Below are 19,708 nucleotides of genomic sequence, written 5' to 3'. Positions count from 1 at the left end.
CATGCAGTATCGGATGCTGGTAACTTTAATTTCCTTGCGGGAGTCATCCCAAAGGGATTAATAAAGCCAAGTCTAAATCTAAACCTAAGAATACCCCCATCTTTCTTTCTAGGTTATTCACCTCCATAAAGAAGCTGCCAACTACAGCTCCTATTCAAACCATAACTTAAATGTTACTTTTTATTTGAAAATCAGACGTTTGATTTGGACACGCAGGAAAATCAGAAAAATGGAGGGTTAAAACGTAAAATATACATCCTGTTCTTATTTGATTAGATTATCGATGCTAATGTGTCCTGAGATGGTGAGATGCAGTCTGTCAGTTACGTCACCAACATGGTGTCATTGGGTGCATTCTGGGGGAAAATGAGCCCGACCACAGTGAGGTTAGTGAAAATTTGACTATCTTAGGATCTTTATTTATTTATTCAGGGAAGGTTCACTGAGAGCAGCCTCTCTTTTTGCAGGAACGCCCTGATCACATTCACACAGTTACACATTCATAACTACATACACACTTACTTGACATTAACCCCATAGATTACACATTACTCACTGGGTTTAGAGCTCTGTAGCAATAACATTCACACATTTTTAACAAATAATGTTTACTTTTGAATATATAAAAGGTTGCTCAATAATAAATTTCAAAGTGATTCCGTGGTTTTATATTTTTTAATTCTTGATTTTCTACTTTTTGAATTTTAAACATTTACCTCTACATACTAGTTTCTCCATATTCATGTCAAATCTCTTAACCCTTGTATTGTCTCCCCATCAAAATTTAAAATGAACACTTTTGTTGACGCCCTCTATCAATGTTTAACTTTTTCTCATGTTTTTGTCCCTTTTTCAACACTTTTTTCTTCAATGTTTGTCACTTTTATTTTTTTACATTTTCAACACTACATAACACTAACTTACTAACTTTAGTTTTACAGTTATTTTTGGAATTTATGGTCAATAAATCTCATTTAAAGGAAATTATACCTAACGTTTGAGTTAGAAAAGCAGAAATTAGGAATTATTTTGACTAAAAGTAAAGGAATGCATGTTGATGGATAATCCCAGACGGGAATATATCAACTTTTACTCAATACTATTTCAAAACCACTTCAAATTTTTTTTTCTCTCAAATGTTATAAAATTGAATAAGACACCCCAAAATTAATGAAAGTAGAGATCTGTGCTTGCCAAAGAGCGTTGTGTGGAAACAATCATGTTGTTTTGGGTAATTCTAATTGGGTAGTTAAAAAAACATAGATATAGGAAAAGTGGGTTAAGATACAGTTGCTTCTCAGTAAATCCTCACTTCATTCATGACCTTAGAAAAAGAGAACAATTCACACATTAGCAATATTTACACATTTTATAAAATGAAAAACTGCATTATTTTGCTGATACAACACTGAAATACATTAGTCATGCCAGAGCTTCTGTTTTATTGTTCACATTTACAGAATTCAATGTGTGAGTACAGCGTTTATACAGAAAGCCCACTTGTCCATACAGTAAACAGACATTGAACACATCTCCTCACACTATGTACAGATTAAGCCATCATAAAGCCTGGGCCATTAGCACACCTGGCATACCACTCAGTCACTCAGGGTTCAGAACAACTTGTTGGACTCTAGATGTTCAATAATGTGACATATAATGCATGTATTAATGTTACTGAAATGGTGTTTACCTGAAAAGGGGCAGCTGGAGGAAGAGAACTGGGCAGGATTCAGGATTGTCTGAAGCAAATTTAAAGAGTGAATCTGAACATTTGTGTGTTCATGTTACATTTCAGACACAACCGTCTCTTCAGCGATCAATAATTTATGCCCATTGCTGATCCTGTTTTTGTGTTTGGTTCACTGCTCAATGGAACGTGATGTTTGTTGAGATAGAAAATAGAAATATGATCACTAGTTTAGTGGTGGAACAGTGTCAGCAGCACCATTGTTGGTCCTGAGATTAGGTGTTTCAAGTGGGGTTCGTCACAGCCGCAGAAAAACTGCAACGTTAAGTGCCCAGAGATCTACATAGAAGCTAGTAGAACAAAAATAAGGTAATAATATTGAGTGTTAACTTTGTCTAGTGGGGTAAACAAAGTTTTTATTGTGGTTTGAGTGATGATTTCAGTGTTTTTGAGGTGCAGTGCAGAATTTCAATAAATATTTGCAAGTTCTTCTTTTCATGTAGAGATACTGTTTGCAGGTCTTAAACTATGTATCTGTGGAGTGAGGACCAACTTATTATAAATTCCTAAAACATTATACATACTGCAAATTAATTTAAAATAACAAAAAATACCCAATAATATCATAAAGAACTAGGATCTTTCTGTCTCCGTGGAGCCGATTCTTGCCCGTCTCACCACTATGGAATTTAGAAAAAACACTTTTTTTCCTCCAATTCCTAAATTGCTGCAATACCTTTGAATCTCTTACATTTGTAACCTTTATGCCTAGTCTACAGATGGTGTGCAGACACAACTTCTTATCTGGCAACCTTTTTGGTAAAGCAAAAATACTGTTAGTTTTTCCATTTCCATCACAATATCTATTCGAAACTGCAGCATGAGCCATTCATTTCAGCAATCATCAGGCTAACAAAAATACAAATTCTGGGTGAATATTTTGATAGTTCATTCAAACAGTGTTTTCACACAGCTTGATGCATCTCGGAGTCTGCCATTACAGAAAAAAACGAACCATCCACAATACTCCTGGATTCCGAACAGGTGACACTGAATGAAAAAAAAGAAAAAAGTCTTGCAATGATGTTCATGGAATGCGATCCATCCTTTTCTTTAATACGCTAGATTTGTTTGACTGGCCTGTGTAGTTGCTGAGGGTTTACAACATTTTCTATTTTCCGTCCTGAATCCATTTCCTGCTCCTTGAGCATATCTAGAAGGACATTAGACCATTAATTAATACTGATAGCAGCAAATCAATTGTTTGATCTCACTCCTCAACCTTTCTTCAAGGTCTTAGGGAGTAATAGAATTAAAATGGGCACACCTATATTCGTCTTTGGTGGTTAGACTACAGCTAAATTAAACACAGAGCACATCTGTTGCGCAAGGGGATCAAATTGGCATTAAGAAATGTCCTATAACTCAATGTACATTCCACTAACAAAAATCAGCAACGCCTCAGAGATGAGATGATTTTCCAGTCAACACACAGTGTCATGTAACCCAGTGCCAGCCAACTCCTGGCTGAAGAGTCCACTGCAAGAAATACTGAGACATGGGTTAGTGTTTTATTCTTCAAGTTGATGTCTGACACAGAGTAAAATCAAGTTGGGACAATGGCAGAGCAATAGGTTGAAAGGTAGTGGTGGTTGGGGGTGCAAATCAGGATGGAGTGGTTTAAGAGATTTTTCGCATTTGGAGTGCTTGTGTTTCATCGAGTGTTTCTATGTGTGTAGATGTAAATATGGGTTTCAGAGTTCAGTGCCCACTGCATCAGAGAAAAAGGATTTTGTGAGAAGCACAAGGCCAGGGGGGAGGTTATGGCCACGGGGAGAAGACAGAGCACCAGGCTCCTTTGTTCTCAGCTCTTGGTTTTGTCACTAGTCCACCTGTTAGCCAGAGGTCCGGGGAGTGAGACACTATGCCAAGGAGCGCTGACGAGGCTTGATCCTAGGATAGAGCTGCAAAAAGAAAACAAAAAAAAAAAACAGGAGGAATGTTTAACATGACTAATGTGTTATTATGCACATTAGTGCATTTGTCAGTGACCTTCTTGTGTACCCGTGATTCACAATGTATTCATATTAGTAATAGATAATTTGTCAGAATGCTAAACACATTTAACTGAGAACAGCAATGAATGACTTCTAAGCAGAAATTCAACCAGCCACTGAGTTAGGCCCATAAGTATCTTGAACAGGTCATACGGTCATTTATGGCTGCGACGATTATTTTTAAAATTGATTCATCTGCAGATTTTTTTCCCCAGAGGTCACAGAAGGGGAACAGGCTTGCAGACTTCAACCAAATAATAAAATACTGCCTTTGGTCTGCTCTTAACTTCTTATTAGTCTGTTTGGTATTCTTGCTTGAAAAACTGTAACGATTGATTGATTATCAAAAATATCAAAATAGTTGGAAATTACTTTTCTAATCTACTCATGATTTCAGCTCTACATTTATTAACAAGGTTAAACAAATAAAAAAATGGGAATAGAAATGCCATGCATCAGCCATGATAACTTGTCTTCCCATGACAGTTTTAGTTAATCCTACTGATGACTTGATGAAATCACGTGACGAATAATGCATTTTGTCATTACCCCCAGCAGGTTGCGGGGCACGTAGCCCTCGTTGTCCTCGAGTTGCGCCCACCACCACTCTGTTTCACTGTCGTCCTGTCGTCGCAGAATAGTGATGGCGTCCCCCTCGCTGAACGCCAGCTCGTCCTGGTTGTGAGTTTTGTAATCCCACAGAGCATACACTGTCCCCTTGTTCATTACACCCAACTTCTCCTGAACACCTGCATAAGAGGCCAAAAACAGACTTATCAATATTACACCGATATCTTCACAAAACAAAGTCATCCCACAAAGACTTTTTCCAACTTTAACGATGTTGCCTTACAGTTCCAGAGCTAAGGGGTTTGGTTTTTTTGTAAAACCTTTAATAAAACTAAGACTGACAGAGATAGATGGATAATATTTTAATTTTTAAAGATTTTTTTTTTTTTTTCTTTTTCTTTATTAGATAGAGATAGTGGACAGACATGAAAGGGGGAGAGAGATGGGGGATGACACGCAGCAAAGGGCTGCAGGCTGGATTCGAACCAGGTCTGCTGCAGGACTCAGCCAACATGGGGCGAGCGCACTAACTGAATGAGGTAAACACCGCCCCAATATTTAAATTTTGAAGTGAACTAGTGCTTTTAGAATAACATCTGTGCACCCTGGACAAGGTTGTTTCTCACCATATAGAAACTGGGAGCACTGGATGTAGCCCTCTTCCATTTCCTCGCATTTATCTGCAGCAGTTTCCACATCGCTAATGGTGCTGGCAAAGATGGCGGCCCCTGACTCGACTAACAACTTGCAGAGATGAACACTGTTGCAGGAGGCGGCACAGTGAAGCGGAGTCCTGTTCAAGAAAACACGGAAAAACCAACATAATATATAAATGGATTGATACAACAACAAAACCAAACTTAACGAAATGTCTTACAAATGTGTGACATCATCACTCACCATCCATCACTGTCTGCCGCATTGACGTTCACACCAAAATCCAGCAGGAACTTGACAATGTGGTGATGTCCCGCGCACACTGCATTGTGCAGGGGAGTGATGCCCTCGTCATTGGCAGTGCTAGGATTCTCCACCTGGAAGAAAAGAAAGACCCAGATGAAAAGATGAGTGCTTCTACAGAATTGTGTGCAAATACTAATAAATCAAAAGTATACTCACACAGTCATGACATACCTCATAGATGATCCTCTGGACGAGATCAAATTCTCCCTCCAATGAGGCATCCAGCAGCAGGGCCAGAGGGTTGAACTTCACCCTGAAGCCGTGGCCGGTGCGCTCAGAGTTTGGCTTCTTCAGGTTTGTGCGCTTCTCCTGTGACGATGCAGAGAAATCCATTACAACTTTAGTTATTGAAAATGTAACTCTTTCATTGCAATAATAAGTCTGTTGCCACGTGTGTCTCACCAGGGGCTGCGAGACCACTTTGCCGCTCTCTTCTGGGGTGGTCACCTCTGGCACGGGGCTGGGCAACGACGCCTCAGAGCTCCCCACGTTGTTATTGTTGTCGTCCTCCTCTGCTTCCTCTGCTTCAGCAGGATCCAGTTCTGGTGGCGAGGGCAGCGGCTCATTGTCATTAGAGTCAGTGGATGGAGGCGGAGCCTCGGAGCCCGGCTCCTGTCCCCCTGGGGGTGGCGGTAGCGGCATCTCAGAGGGGGGATTTCCATTGTGGGTATCGGCCACAGAGTCGCCTCCCAGATATGCGGGAGGATTAGCTGGCTGATAAAATGGCGTTCCATTACCCGCACCGTTGCCACTTCCTGATCCACCGACTACATTTCCCTCTATGCCTCCTGCTAGAGTGTTGAACCTCTGGTAGAGCAGTTTCTGGATGTTAGGTCCACTGGGGCCCTCCGGTTCTGTGATGGAGCTGCGCTTCTTGAGCGGTCTCGGAGCGTTGGCCAGTTTTTTGCGGAGCACCTCGAGATCGGCGTCACTTTGGTAGCGCAGCGGGGAGTGTACCATGGGTGTTAGCTTAGTAGGGCTGAGTGGTCGTGGGATGTTTTCCACACTGGGAGGAGGCGCCAAGGGCTCCGGGTGCTGGAAGTACTCATGATCATCAAATTCTCCGTCCAAAGTGTCCTCACCACCGAGGTGGCCTTGGAGCAATGGGAAGGCCCCTCCTGCCGGGGAGAAAGGCAGAGGCGAGGGTGGGGTCGAGCTGGGGGTGAAAACAGGCTTCCCATATACTGGAGACAAACAGAGAGTGTGGTGTTACATATGGGTGGGTATTGACATCATCGTTAATTTCATTATTTATTTACCAATTTTTTCAAATATTCGATTAGTCAGACAGTCAGCAGTGTGAAATGTCAAAGTTAAAATTACCCATCACTATTTCCCAGAGCTCAAGGTGAAAATTTCTTTTCTCACAGTCCAAAAACTAAAGAGATATTCAATTCATACAAAAGGAAAATATGTATATATGACTGCTAATGTTTAGCATTTTTCTCTTGACACATAACAAGATAAATTAAAAGTCAATTAATTAAAACTGTCAATTCCTTTTTTGTTAAAACAATTTCAGTTTATTTACATTTAAGACTACTGACCTGAGTTGAAATTACTTCTGTATGTTAACCACAGTGTACTTATTTGCATGTTTGTTATTATTGTTTTCTTCTTTATTGTATTGTCTCTTTCGAGTTTGAAGTAAAACCATGTCTATTAGGTCTGGGCAAAATGGAGGATATCAAATATCACAATATATTTTTAGGCAGATGCTTTGATGCTGATATTTCAACGATATTGTAGGGTTGACAATTGGTGCTTTCACAAAATATTTTCACAAGGAGATTTTAGATGGATATAATGATTAGGTGGGTAAAGGCAAGTAATAGAACAGCTAGAACAGTCTGGTAAGTTCAGAAAATTTCCTCACTTTACTGTAATGCAACCAGTAAACACTTTTGCGTTATTACGATACTCAAAATCTAAGACAATATCTAGTCTTATATTACGATATTGACAATACAGACATATTGCTCAGCCCAATTGTCTATATCCCTCCTTGAAGGGTCTCTGTGGTATAAAGAAAAAGGCTAAAGGTCTATAAGATGAATTTATTAATTCTGTCAGCAATAACCAACACAATTCAAGACATTTGGTAAATGTTAAAATTACTATCTGCAGTACCTTTTAAAAATGTCTCAAAGGCCAAATAACCAATTCCATTTATTTTTGTCTAAGAAGCAGGACTGAGCAATATATCAATATTATATCAACATCAATATATGAGGCTAGATATCATCTAAGATTTTGGACATTGTGATATGACACCTGTTTATTTTCTGGTTTTAAAGACTGCATTACAGTAAAGTGACGTACTGTACCAGACTGTTCTAGCTGTTTTATTATTTGCCTTTAACCACCTAGTCGTCTCCACATTTTTGGTGATTATTTATCTAAACCAATAGTCAAACCTACAATATCGCCACCATCAATGTATTTGGTCAAAAATATCATGATATTTGATTTTTCTCCATATCGCCCGGCCCTATAAGAAGACAACATTGGATCTATACAATTCAGAACATAATACTTGATTAACAAACAAATAAATAAAATAATTACATTTTCTCTTCATCATACATGTGAGGCCTCACAAACTTGACCATCTCTCTTTAAACCCAGCTCTTACCTGCTTTGAGAGCAGGCTTGAATGGCTGGTTCTTTGGCGCTGCCTTCTGGAGGTACATGTGATAGATGGAGCTGGAGTTCATGGTAGGTGGGCCCTTCCGGGGCGACTGAGGCCGTGATCCTCGGTCTGGTATGAAGGGGGGTACTGCCACAGATGGCGGGGGATCCAGCCGCTCACTCAGCCCAGGAGGGAAAAGCGGTGCATTAGGCTGGAAGGTGGGACTTGGCGGCACCGAGATTCGCTGCTGGATCTGCTGCGAGGACGAGCCTGTGGAGGCGGGGACGCGGGGCCAAGCAGGTGCTGGCGGGTTCGGGAGCGGGCGAGGAGGTGGCACATCCTTGCGCCGATCCAAGGAGCTGGCCGAGTTTGCAGAGGTGAGGTGGGAGCCATAGGGAGGCGGTTGTGGCTTGGATATGGCAGAGGAGGACACGGCCATTTTGGGGTCTAGCACCTGTGAAGACACATAAAATCACACGCTAACACCCACTGACACAAGTTTTTTTTTTATTATTTTGCACAGAGAAATTGAAATATATTTAATATATTTGAATTTATATTTAATTAAACACATTTGTGACTTTACAAATTACAGGAGATTAACAGCTACAAAACAAAGCACGAGTTAGAAGATAGAGGACAAACCTTTTCAGCACTTGAAGCGACGGGGGAGCCTGAGGGAGAGCTCTTGCCCTGGGTATCAGTCCCTGAGTCCCGTCTCTCAGGAGGCTTTAGAGATGTGGTGGTCTTGCCTAAAGTAGGCCAACCAGTATCATTAGCTAGGGCACAAACAGGACACAGTAAGTGGTTTGCAAAAGAGAAAAAAAAGACCATACCCGATGATTGAGGTGGTGTGAAAAGCATAAGCCTCAACAACTCAGGGTAGTGACAGCATGTCCACCAGAGCTAGGTCTAAACGGTAAAGTTTTCTCATTTTACATTAGGACATGTGTGACTTTTTGTGATAATTATAAAGTTGAATATTAGAATGGAGTTATAAATATGCCATTTGAAGAACACATCTGTACCATTTTGACCTAGGATTGGTGTTAAATGGAGGGTTCAGGATTTTGAGAAGTTTATCCTATTAACCAGACACCTTTAAAAGAGACATTCAAACACACTCCTTGTTGCCTTTTTGTTGATCTGAATTCAGCATATTTTATATGTACAAGCAAAGATTATGGGAGAATCAAATCACAAACTCCTGCTAAAAGCCTAATTACGTATACTGCCACGACTGCAGAGAAATGGCCTAATGTACCATTTACTTACAACACTGACAATACATACACATTGACCGAGGGATAAGAAAACTTCCCATAGACAGAAAATGTGTATTAGCTGACTTTTCAGGAAGGCACTTTAACTATTTATGGTCAGTTGTTAGTCTTTTTCAAAATTTGACATGTCTGGCACATCACCAAATGTTTTATTTCTTACACAAAGGATTTGAAAGTTGTCCTTCTGTTCTTCCTAAAGAAAACAATTAAACACAACGTTTTAATAGGGGCTATTGATCAATAGGATACAAATCCTGAGCCTTCATTGCACTGCAATGATGACAATGAATGTATCTGCATTAGTACTTTTGCTATTGCGATCTTGTATTTAGTGTTTTAACAATTGATAAATGGTAATTAAATTGCAATTTAGTAGGTGATGCAGGAACATCCAGTAATGTCAATACTGTTGGTCTCAAAGACTAAACTGATTACTGGGGGGGGGGGAGTGGAAGGATGCAAGGATAGGTTGAAAAGAAGGAGGATGAAAAAAGGAAGACAACCAAAACAACAGCGATAGTTGTGGTAAAGGAGTGTTTTTGTATAACATTACAAGAACTGACTAGACCCAAAAAATATCAGAGACTAACTATGGCTATTCAGATGTCCAATATGCTATTTAGTACTGAATCTTAACTTTAAAACAATACACTAGAGCTACACAAGTGTGGTTGATTGGGAAATCTTTTCAAAAAGCAGCTTCCAATCTTTTCTTTCAATGTAGCCTTGCTAGAGATGAATACAGTAATAATACAGCAGTTCTACCGACACTAAAAATGCTTAATCTGGGTCTTCACAGATGATCAAGAGTGACACAGTTGCTAAGTGAATCAGATAACGTTTTAACACGTACAAGTTAATTTCCTTGTGCATGTTAAGTGTTTGACAACTAAAAGTGATTCTCACAGCTTAGTTGTAACAATGTGGTGTGAAGGTTAAGGTTAGGCAGGCCGGGGATGTTATCAAATTAAAACAAAACCTAAAATATCTTGGACTGCTTTGCATGTGTAAAATGAAGAGGCACTCGACTTGTTGAACCTTCTCAGAAGTGTACAAAGACACACAGGGGTCAGCAGTGACACTTTCTTCACATGATGTCAACTACAATTAAGCACCATCAAATTTCTGCAGATGGCAGCTAAGTGTTTCAAGATGGCGCCCCATTGCTTTGACGTCATTTGCCGGTCCACAGAGGAAACACTCCAAATTAAATGTCAACATGTGCTCTCTGAAGTTCAGAAAAAAGGGCTCAAATGATGCACTAACAGAAGAGATTAATAATGGACAAGGATGCTTCCATCAGTCAGCCATTGTTCACGTTAACCAGGCACAGATGCTCATCTCCTCCTCAGATTCCCAAGCTGTGCATGTAAACTTTGATTTGTCTGCTGGACAACATTGGTTCCATTACTTTTAAAGTGAATCGGTTTCGAGGAGTATGAAAACATCAGCTGGTGACTAGAGTGTAGGGGGCTCAAAGAGTGATTGGAGCAGAATACAATTTTGATCGTCTTAAATATCTTAAAAGATAGATATTTAAAAGATAAGGCTGTTGTATGGAATTAAAAACTCAGGGCATGCTGAGGATCCCTTGCGACAATTGAGAGAGAAGGTTCAGGAAGTGCCATCCCTCTGCTTACGCAGCCCTGTGCACTCACGGGACGTGCCGTTGGAGCCAGTGGAGGCTCCGGTGCCCGGTTGTAATTCTGGAAGGGACGGGGGTACTGGGTCCACAACGATGTCTAAATCAGACACTTTCCAAGGGCCGGGAGGCTTTCGCACACCGTCTGCCCCAGGAAGAGTTGCCCCCACCCCGCACCCAGTGAAACAGAGACATGACAAAGACAGGACAGCACAGACACATGAGAGAGGAGGAGAGAAAAGGAAGGGAATCACAGTATACAGTGATCCCTCGCCACTTCGCGGTTCACTTATCGCGGATTCGCTATTTCGCGGATTTTCATAATGCATTTTTTTTTTTTGGTGCATTGTGCTCTGCATTCTGATTCGCTAAAAACTCACTCCCGCTTCTTGTAATTTTAATACGAATGCAAAAAGGGTTGTAACTGTTCGCAACAAGACCATGGTACGGATGGAGACGGCATTAGCTCTGTGGATTAATGACTGCAGGAAAAAAAAACATAACCCTGGATACAAACGTCAGAAGAAGAGAACACTGCAGAGCGCAGTCAGGATGCAGCGGCCCAGTCTGAAGAGCAGTGAAACGGCCTACACGTGAGTCACTGTATTTGTATACATGTAATAGTTGCTAATTGTAAAAAAAAAATTTTTTTTCTATTTCGCGGATTTCACTTATCGCGGGTCATTTTCGGAACGTAACCCCCGCGATAAACGAGGGATTACTGTACACAACACACAAAAAGAAGGGAGTTAGAGAGGAAGGGAAAGGAAAATCACAGAAATCAAGCTCAGGCAAAGAATTAACTGAGAAGTCAGGTAGGAAGGAAACTAACAGCTGGAGCCCAGGAAAGAATTTCAGTCACAAGGTTTTCATGCAAGAAGTGTAAAAACATGTAAGACTTCTGCTTCTGGGACTGCACATGCAATACTCTACTATATCAGGGCCTGTGCAGTCTCCTCTCAACCAAGCGGACAATCTCTATTTCATTTTTCTTGTCTCAAAGTACATAGTTTTCTTATGTACTGTCATGTATTGTACTGTCTGTTACAAAAAATTTAATTGAAATTGAATGTATGTGTTTATATGCATCTGTTGTCAGCACTTTTTGCCCAAGACAAATTTCCTTTAGGACAATAAAGTGGATCTTATCTTACATGTATCCAAGCTACTCTGTAAATTAATCCTGGACCTAAATGACCATGACCATGTTCCAGCTTTCTTCAGAAAAAACAACAACAAATTTACATTACAAAACCTAAAGATAGTGTATCACCTTGTATACAGTACTACAGTTACGTTTGACAGTGGGGGAAAAAAAATCTGCACTACACTTGTAACTGTATGGGTTCCAACCAACCTGACTTGGTGCGGCCTTGGTTGGCTGTGTTATTAACGCCCAGAGCCTGAGGCTTCAGTGGATCTGGTGGTATGGTGTAGCCTCCATCCTGCCGGCCCGGTACAGGGACCTGGATGTACGGCCCGACAGCAGCAACACGGCCCAGAGTACCAGGAGCAGGCTGGGGAGAGGGAGGCCCGTTGGCTCTGTTCAACTGTAAGAGGTGAAAGTCAGACACACAAAAAAAAAAAACGTTGAGTGTGAAACAATCTAAATGTAGACGATATGTACATATTAATATATTCAATACTATTTCACAAGAAAGTACAAGAAATGATTTCCTTAGGCGAGTAGTTTCCTCATTCCAGACGGTCTACAGAGCATAGGGACATAAGCAAAAACTTTTGCCAGGAGCATTTTCACAAAAAGAGTCTAAATGGGGAGAGGAGTTGAGCGCTCTTAGTCTTACAGGAAGGTTTTCTTTTTGACGTGCCTCAGCTTTTTTCTTGTAGAGGCGTTCCCGCAGCTCACTGATGCGCTTGTCCATAAGCGTCACTTCCATGTTGCGTTTGTTGAGAAGGTCCTTTTGTTGCTTCAGCTTGCTGTTTTGCTCCTGGTTCAACTTGTTCCGGATCTAAAAGGTGATAAACGCCGGGCACAAACACACATATAGATTCACTAAGATAATAGATCCTGCAATAACTGTAGTCAGATTTAAAGCAAACATAGTAAAAGCTATAAAAGCGATCATTAGATGATGCACTTGTTTCTAGGAATGCCGCGATCGGATTGGGAAGTATCAGATCGGAGCCGTTATGGAATTGTTTTTAACAGTACCCCGATCATTTACGTCAGTAAGTTCTACACCATTCTAAGTAGAAGTTTACAGAATTACAGAATACAGAATTTTACATGTGAGTTTTACAAAAATGCTAGCTGCACTAAATTAAATGTATTAAGCGTTAGGCAATTTTTAGTTACTTTGTTTACTTAGTTATTTTTGTAAACAAAAAAAGGGTGTGCAACTCTATTATCTAGGCAAATACAAGTATGGAAAAGGGACACTGTATCGGTAGATATTCAATATTTTAAAAATCGGGATCGGGGGCCAAAAAAGCTGATCAAGACAACCCTACTCGTTTCTACTATGCAGTACCTGAAGCTCCTGGTAAAGTTTCCGGAGCTCTAGGGCTGCAGCACCAGTTACTTGCCCCCCCAAGGCACTCTGTATGCCGTTGAGCTTTCCCCTGCGCAGGTCCTCCAGCTGCAGGCTGAGCTGCTCCACCCTCAGCACCGCAGACTGTAACTCGGCTTGCTTCTCTTGGAACAGGCTGCTGACTTGCTCAATCTCTGCGGCTGGATGTGAGAAATCAAGAAACCACATTAGCTCAATTGTGACCTACATGTTTGGTGACTTCTTCAATCATTCCAACTCTTCATGTAAATATATGTCAGTATATGACAGCAGGAGAATAATGTCACCTCACACCCACAATGTAGTTATTTGTGGTGACCTGGTCAGAAACATATACAACTGCATGAGTGTTTATAACAGAGTTACTAAATGAGGTACACATTGAAAGTATACATACACAGGTTGCCATTGATGACCTTGCTGTAGTCCACCTGGCCTCTCATTGCCCGGATCTTCTTGAGCTTTGCCTCCTGGCTCTCCACGCGGTCTTTCAGCCTCTGCAGCTTCTCACTCTCTGAAACCGTTTGCTGCTGACGCCGCTCCTGCTGCTTCAGGTAACGCAAACGTTGCTCCTTCAGAGGACGAGACGGAGATCGACGTTTTATAGGCAACACAAGGTACAAAAATGATGTCAAACTGCATCCAACAGTGTCTCAATACTACAACCAGCAAGGCGCCACCTTAAAGCTGACAAGACATCTCTGTGGTAGACATACCCTGAAATTAGGCTACATCTTTCTACTTTATGCACTAAATGAAATGCTGTGCTGTGTCAAGACTGTATAAAGGCTGAGGATTGGGTCAGATGACTTCATCTCTCTACCCAACTGAGAACTGCTCCAGTTAAGGTCCTAAAATAGGAAATGACAGGCCCAGGTTTCCAAATGACTGCGGGGCTTAATGGGGGCCTACTTTTCGCCACAACAAAGGCGATAAATAAGTCTTTCTATCTGCAGGTCTACAGTGGGCTTCATCTTGCATGACTGATCTTGATTGATCAGCACACCACAAGCCCGGTGGTCAGATTTAGCCCACCTAAACGCCTTGTTATGTTGTGTGGAGGTTCTTATTCCTTCCATTACAAGATGAATTCTCCTTTTTATGACTGGTCTGAGAAAGGTAGTATGTTCAAAACCATGCATAATTTACACGATTGAGTAAACACTGCAATGTCTGTGCACGAGTTTCTATGAAGACTGACCTGAACTATGATTTCTGACAAACTGGACAATCCTAGCACACTGACTCATACTTCCTTCTCATCTCATTTGTTACATAACTGTTTGCCCTAGTTTCAGGTCATGATGGGACTCTTTGGATGACAGTACTGCAACAGGAGTCCATTTTCTCTCTAACAGAAAGGTTCGAGGCTGTGTACTGGACTTACTTGGCCTTGAACTATTGCCCAGTCTGTGTCTTTGGCGCAGACTACATGACATAACTTCAGACCAACCCGCACCTTTCCGGTCACCTCTGTACGTTACGCAACATGTGGAAGATGGCAAGCTATGATTAGTTGGGCTTTAAGGGATAGTCTGCAATGTCTCTCAGCCAAGTTACTGCAAGAATGATTGCCTCGTCTGACACAGTAACCATCTCAAAAAGGCACAAATATTTTATGGTGTAATCCCAGTATTAGAACGCAACATTTAGGTTTAAGGAATAACAAACTGTCTGACATAATTTCCACATAATTGTGGGGTAGTGCTTCGGATTAAACATTTAAACTGGAAAAGCAGGAAGATATCGCAGCTTGTGGGGAGCCTACTGTGTAGAGAACCTGTGAGCCCTTTAATATTCCCCAGCAGGCGTAGTAAGACGCAGAGTTTGAATGAAGGACAATTACAATATTCAAAGTAACGATTTACAATAACATAAAAGGGAGCCCTCTAATATTCCCCAGCAGAAGTAGTAAGATGGATAGATTAAAAAAAAAAGGCCATTATAATAATCAGGGATATAGATTTATAGTAAGATAAAAGAATGAATACAAGACGGCACCTTTGCGACGAGCATCTGCTGCTGAGCCTCGATTTGCTGCTGCTGCCGCGTGGCCATCTCCTGCAGCTCTGACAGCGTGAGCTCCGCGCGATGATTGCCCACCTTTACACACACACACACACACACACACACACACACACACACACACACACACACACACGACACACACACACACACACACACACCACACACCCACACACACACCACACACACACCACACCACACACACACAACACACACACACACACACACACACACACACACACACACACACACACACACCTGAGCAAAGTGGCCCTCATGTTGACACTTTGAAATGTTGCAAAAGCCACAGATGTGTAGACTGACGACACACAAGGTAAGGGTGTGCTTGTTGATGCTTCTCTTCTTTCAAACTCCACTGAAAGTTTTGATTCAGAAGAAGAACAAATCACTTAAATAAATACATTCTGTCAACAATTGTTAGGCTCTATCTTCCATCTACTAAACATTTGACATTTGATTTTTGCCCTGTGGGAGCTGCTATGAGTACGATGACATACTAACAAAGATTCTATCTCTCCTCCCCCCCAAGCAATAAAAGGATTTATACACCGTTTTTCACATATGTACTAAGAGAAAGAAAGGCTGTAAATCCTAACAGTTGTAGAGAGAATGTTTAGCATTTGACTGGTAAAATGACTTGCTCGATCATGAAAAAAGTTGCTGTTTTCTACTATTCACTAAACTAATAATTTCCCCTGTAAGTGTAGCAACAAAATACACTATAGGGTTCATATAATATAGACACAGCTAGTAGAAGTAACAATAAAAGTGGCTTTGATAGAAATGAAAAAACAGTTCACCTCCATAAACAGTCAGAAATCAACACCCATGTTGTTGGTCAAGAGTTCACAGAATAAAGAAAGACCGGCATTCATTTGATTCCGTTTTCCCCTCAAAACTAGCATTCTTCGGACTTCTGAATATCCTAAAAACCCTTGGTACTGTCAACACACTGGTGGACTACGCTTCAATCAAACAGCATAGTGAGTAAGCAGCGGGCACAATCCTCTAAAATACAAACGGTACTGAAATGCCAAGACTTTGCCTTCCAGAATTGAGCTCAAAGAGGAGGAGCGGATACAAGAAATGTCATGGTGTTTTTTTTTTCTTCTTCTTCTCAATAACAGGCGAGAAATGTAGAATCCTGGTTCAGATAGTGTGCTTTTTTGTTTTCGAAAAGATTAGTAAAAAGGCATCGAAAGGATGACTTTCAATCTCAAGACACTCACAGCATTTGCCCATGTTGTTGTTACAATGTTTTCTGACATTTGATAAGGCATTGAGATATAAGAGTGTCTGGGAAGACTCAGAAGGGGGAGGTGACTCACTGAGATGGGGAGAGCGGGGGAAGCCACTGGCACGGACACACGCACACACAGACATGCTCAAATGCACTCAGGCAACACTGCATCAGTGACAATTCACCCGAGGGAAAGATGAAGAGGCAGTTGGAGAAACACCCGACTGAGCAGACCAGGAGGGAGAGGAGCCACGGCCCCGGTGATGGGAGACTACGTTACTCCCTCCAACAACTGAATAGATGTGTACGTAAATGAAATGGAGAGCGATCCATGATTAGGGCTGAAATGATCATGTTAAACTGGAACCCAGGTATTCATGACTATTACTTGTGTAATAATGTTTCGGAAAATTTTGTGAAAACTGAAACAATTATTTGATCAATTGATAACCACTTTGATATTAAATGAATCTTGTCAATCATTTCTCAAATAGTAAACTGAGTCTGTTGGTTGGATGTCATCTTGGGTTTAAGGAAATTGTGATCAGCATTTTTTACTATTATCAACAGAAAACATTTAACAGACCAAAAGATCAATCAATTAATCAAGAAAATAAACTCTAGATTAACATAATTCCAATAATTGTTAGTTGCAGCCCCAGAGCTTATTGACATTGGCACATATAGGGCTAAAACTTATGATTATTTTTGTTATGGATCAAGATGTTGATTATTTTCTTGATTGATGTAGGCCAAAATGAAATAAAAAACAGTTGGGACCCATGGCAATGTCTTCCAATTGCTTGTTTTGTTTTGCTTGAAAACCCAAAAGACATTAAGCTATCATAGATGGTGAAGAAAAGCAGCAAATCCCCTGGAAACAGAGTCTCTTTGGTATCTCTGCTTGAGAAAAAAATAATATAAAAAAATAAATAAATAAATAAATAAATAAAAGAAATCACTGAAATGACGCGTGATTGATTATATTGAAATAGTTGCAGATTCATTTTGTTGTTAGCTAATCATTTCAGCTCTTGGCAAATGAAATGAGATGTATCAGTACTGCCAATAAGCTGTCATCATCAATTATGGAGGCTAAATTTGGGATTTTAAAAAATATTGAAAATGCGTTTAATGGTTGTAGTATTCCCTTGAGGCACCACTGCTCTTTACGAGGCAGCAGCCCTCTCAGAGGATGATCAGCTCTGCATGGTGGAGAGAAAGCCCCTGGGCTTTGGGCAGCAGCCCGTGGAAAAGCCAAAGCAATGATCCTCTTAGGGCCTGTTATATCATCCAGACGGCTGACTGATATAATCCTCTAAATCAGATATTAGGAAGAAACTCGGACACAACTGAGCCTCGGCACTTGGAAGGTTAAGCGGAGCCGGCCATGCAACCGATAACGTTTTCTTCTTTCAGTGAACAAATAGTGACAGTAAACTAGATGTTTTTGCTTATTATGCTAGGTGCTGATAATGGCTGTGCTTAATCAGAGACTGTCGGTTAAAAAGATTATCAATTTCTAAATCCATAAAAATATATTTACCTTATGATACTTTTTCAACACAAAAAGTCACAAATTGTGGGTTTTCAAGATAATCACAGGAGTGGGTTCTGGGTGCTCTTGAGCTACAATCTTCTTTTATTAAACAAAAACAAGGGCAACAACCCTTTTATCTTCGGCTGCGCTGCCCTCCACCCTTAAGGTTGAATTAGTTACAATTCCTTGACCACAACACTACATTTTTGTAAAATCTGGGACAGATGGTCGGTTATGAGAAAGGTTTCCGCGCCAGAGGCTGCTCTTATCAGAGTCATTCACATCTCCTAGCACACTCATCCTAAAGCTAGAGCTCAACATGCACAATAATGGATACACCAGACAGGAAAATACTGGCAGTGTGTAGAAAAGGAGCAGTTTGGTAAAACCAGTGTCTGTGATGTTGCTCTTAAACCCTGGCTCAATATGAATATCATGTAGCCACTCATATACTTTAACAATACTTTTACCTAAAACTAAAAACTGGAGTCATGTCATTATTGTGCTGTATAATAAAAACCCAGAAAAGCTGCCACATAGTAAACACACAACTTGACAGTGTTCAGTGTCCATTTTCCTAAACAATTTTATGATTATAATGAATTACTTATATTGTGTCTTCTTTTCGGTCTCTCTCTTTATCTATGCCTGTGGAACCACACTCGGTAGGTTTTTCATTCTACATATAATTGAGGGGTTTCATAATGGCCTACTTGCTTTGTTTTGTACACTTCTATTTAACATGATTTAGATAATAATTAAGTCTCACCCCGTTCTCATTGTGCTTCTCCCCAGTGTTTCCACTTCTGCGACCCGTCTGATCCTGAGACTGCTGACTCCCTGCAAAAAGAAACAGTCGCCATCACAAATACAGGCAGGGCAGAGACACACCAGCACACAAGTGCAGATTCAAAAGCAACAACCTTTGTCAGGAGTAGTTTGAAAAGTCACTGACTTGATTGCTCATGACAGAGGCATTTAAGAACTGGGACAAGCATGGCTGACTAAAGCACCCAACTCAAATTTCTTTTTTTTATAAGAAAGGCTTGATAGAAAGATTAGAGTAAATTATTTAACACTTCAATTCACACAAGGATAGAAAACTGCCCACTTCTGACATACTTCTAAAAATAAATAAGGATATCTTAATGGTACATTTTCGGCAAAAATACACTTTCTTACTTAAGTTTCAAATTTGTATCAAATCTGGATCATGTCAGAATTTATTTATTCTCTGCCGTCAACTAACTTAACAACAAAGTTAACTTAACTGTTAACTTTGTATTCCTTCCTTAATTTTGTCTACACATGTTCACTGACTTCAGTTCAATTCCAACATTGGAATTGTTTAGTCTCAGTGAGTCCCTCATCGTGTGCAGGGCTGTTTTCAGTGATACGTTTTAGGCTTAGGTGCATTTTACACCTGGTTTTCTACGTGGTTTTACTCCACCCAAACACAAATTAAAACAATAATGTCAATGCAGAGTGTGTGTGTGTGTGTGTGTGTGTGTGTG

At 40.6% G+C, this 19,708-nt stretch overlaps 1 protein-coding gene and 1 long non-coding RNA gene across 14 annotated transcripts in view; one reads left to right on the top strand and one right to left on the bottom strand.

Moving 5' to 3' along the window:
• Nucleotides 1–1,422: 1,422 nt before the first annotated feature.
• ppp1r13bb (protein phosphatase 1, regulatory subunit 13Bb) overlaps nt 1,423–19,708 on the bottom strand; it is a 30,269-nt gene continuing 11,983 nt past the window's right edge. For 4 of the 13 annotated variants that reach the window (XM_032543449.1, XM_032543450.1, XM_032543438.1 and 1 more), the window contains 15 exons: nt 18,964–19,034; nt 15,370–15,471; nt 13,766–13,940; nt 13,330–13,529; nt 12,643–12,807; nt 12,195–12,387; nt 10,854–10,982; nt 8,558–8,691; nt 7,916–8,366; nt 5,683–6,464; nt 5,437–5,589; nt 5,218–5,351; nt 4,944–5,110; nt 4,297–4,496; nt 1,423–3,654 (listed from right to left, as the gene is read on the bottom strand). In XM_032543449.1, coding sequence (XP_032399340.1) covers nt 3,613–3,654; nt 4,297–4,496; nt 4,944–5,110; nt 5,218–5,351; nt 5,437–5,589; nt 5,683–6,464; nt 7,916–8,366; nt 8,558–8,691; nt 10,854–10,982; nt 12,195–12,387; nt 12,643–12,807; nt 13,330–13,529; nt 13,766–13,940; nt 15,370–15,471; nt 18,964–19,034 — 3,098 coding nt within the window. In that variant the 3' untranslated portion in view covers nt 1,423–3,612. The remainder of the gene's footprint in view (nt 3,655–4,296; nt 4,497–4,943; nt 5,111–5,217; nt 5,352–5,436; nt 5,590–5,682; nt 6,465–7,915; nt 8,367–8,557; nt 8,692–10,853; nt 10,983–12,194; nt 12,388–12,642; nt 12,808–13,329; nt 13,530–13,765; nt 13,941–15,369; nt 15,472–18,963; nt 19,035–19,708) is intronic. The other 9 variants (XM_032543439.1, XM_032543440.1, XM_032543442.1 and 6 more) reach the window with 8 other exon arrangements.
• Nucleotides 13,081–19,708, top strand: part of LOC116706547 (uncharacterized) — a 9,658-nt gene continuing 3,030 nt past the window's right edge. The window contains exon 1 of the long non-coding RNA XR_004336269.1: nt 13,081–13,134. This is a non-coding gene — a long non-coding RNA (uncharacterized LOC116706547). The remainder of the gene's footprint in view (nt 13,135–19,708) is intronic.

The sequence above is a fragment of the Etheostoma spectabile genome, chromosome 18 (genome assembly GCF_008692095.1).
Source record: "Etheostoma spectabile isolate EspeVRDwgs_2016 chromosome 18, UIUC_Espe_1.0, whole genome shotgun sequence".
In the NCBI taxonomy this organism is placed as follows: domain Eukaryota; kingdom Metazoa; phylum Chordata; class Actinopteri; order Perciformes; family Percidae; genus Etheostoma; species Etheostoma spectabile.
The sequence above is the reverse complement of the archived record's forward strand: the minus strand, read 5'-3'. Positions and strand labels throughout refer to the sequence as shown.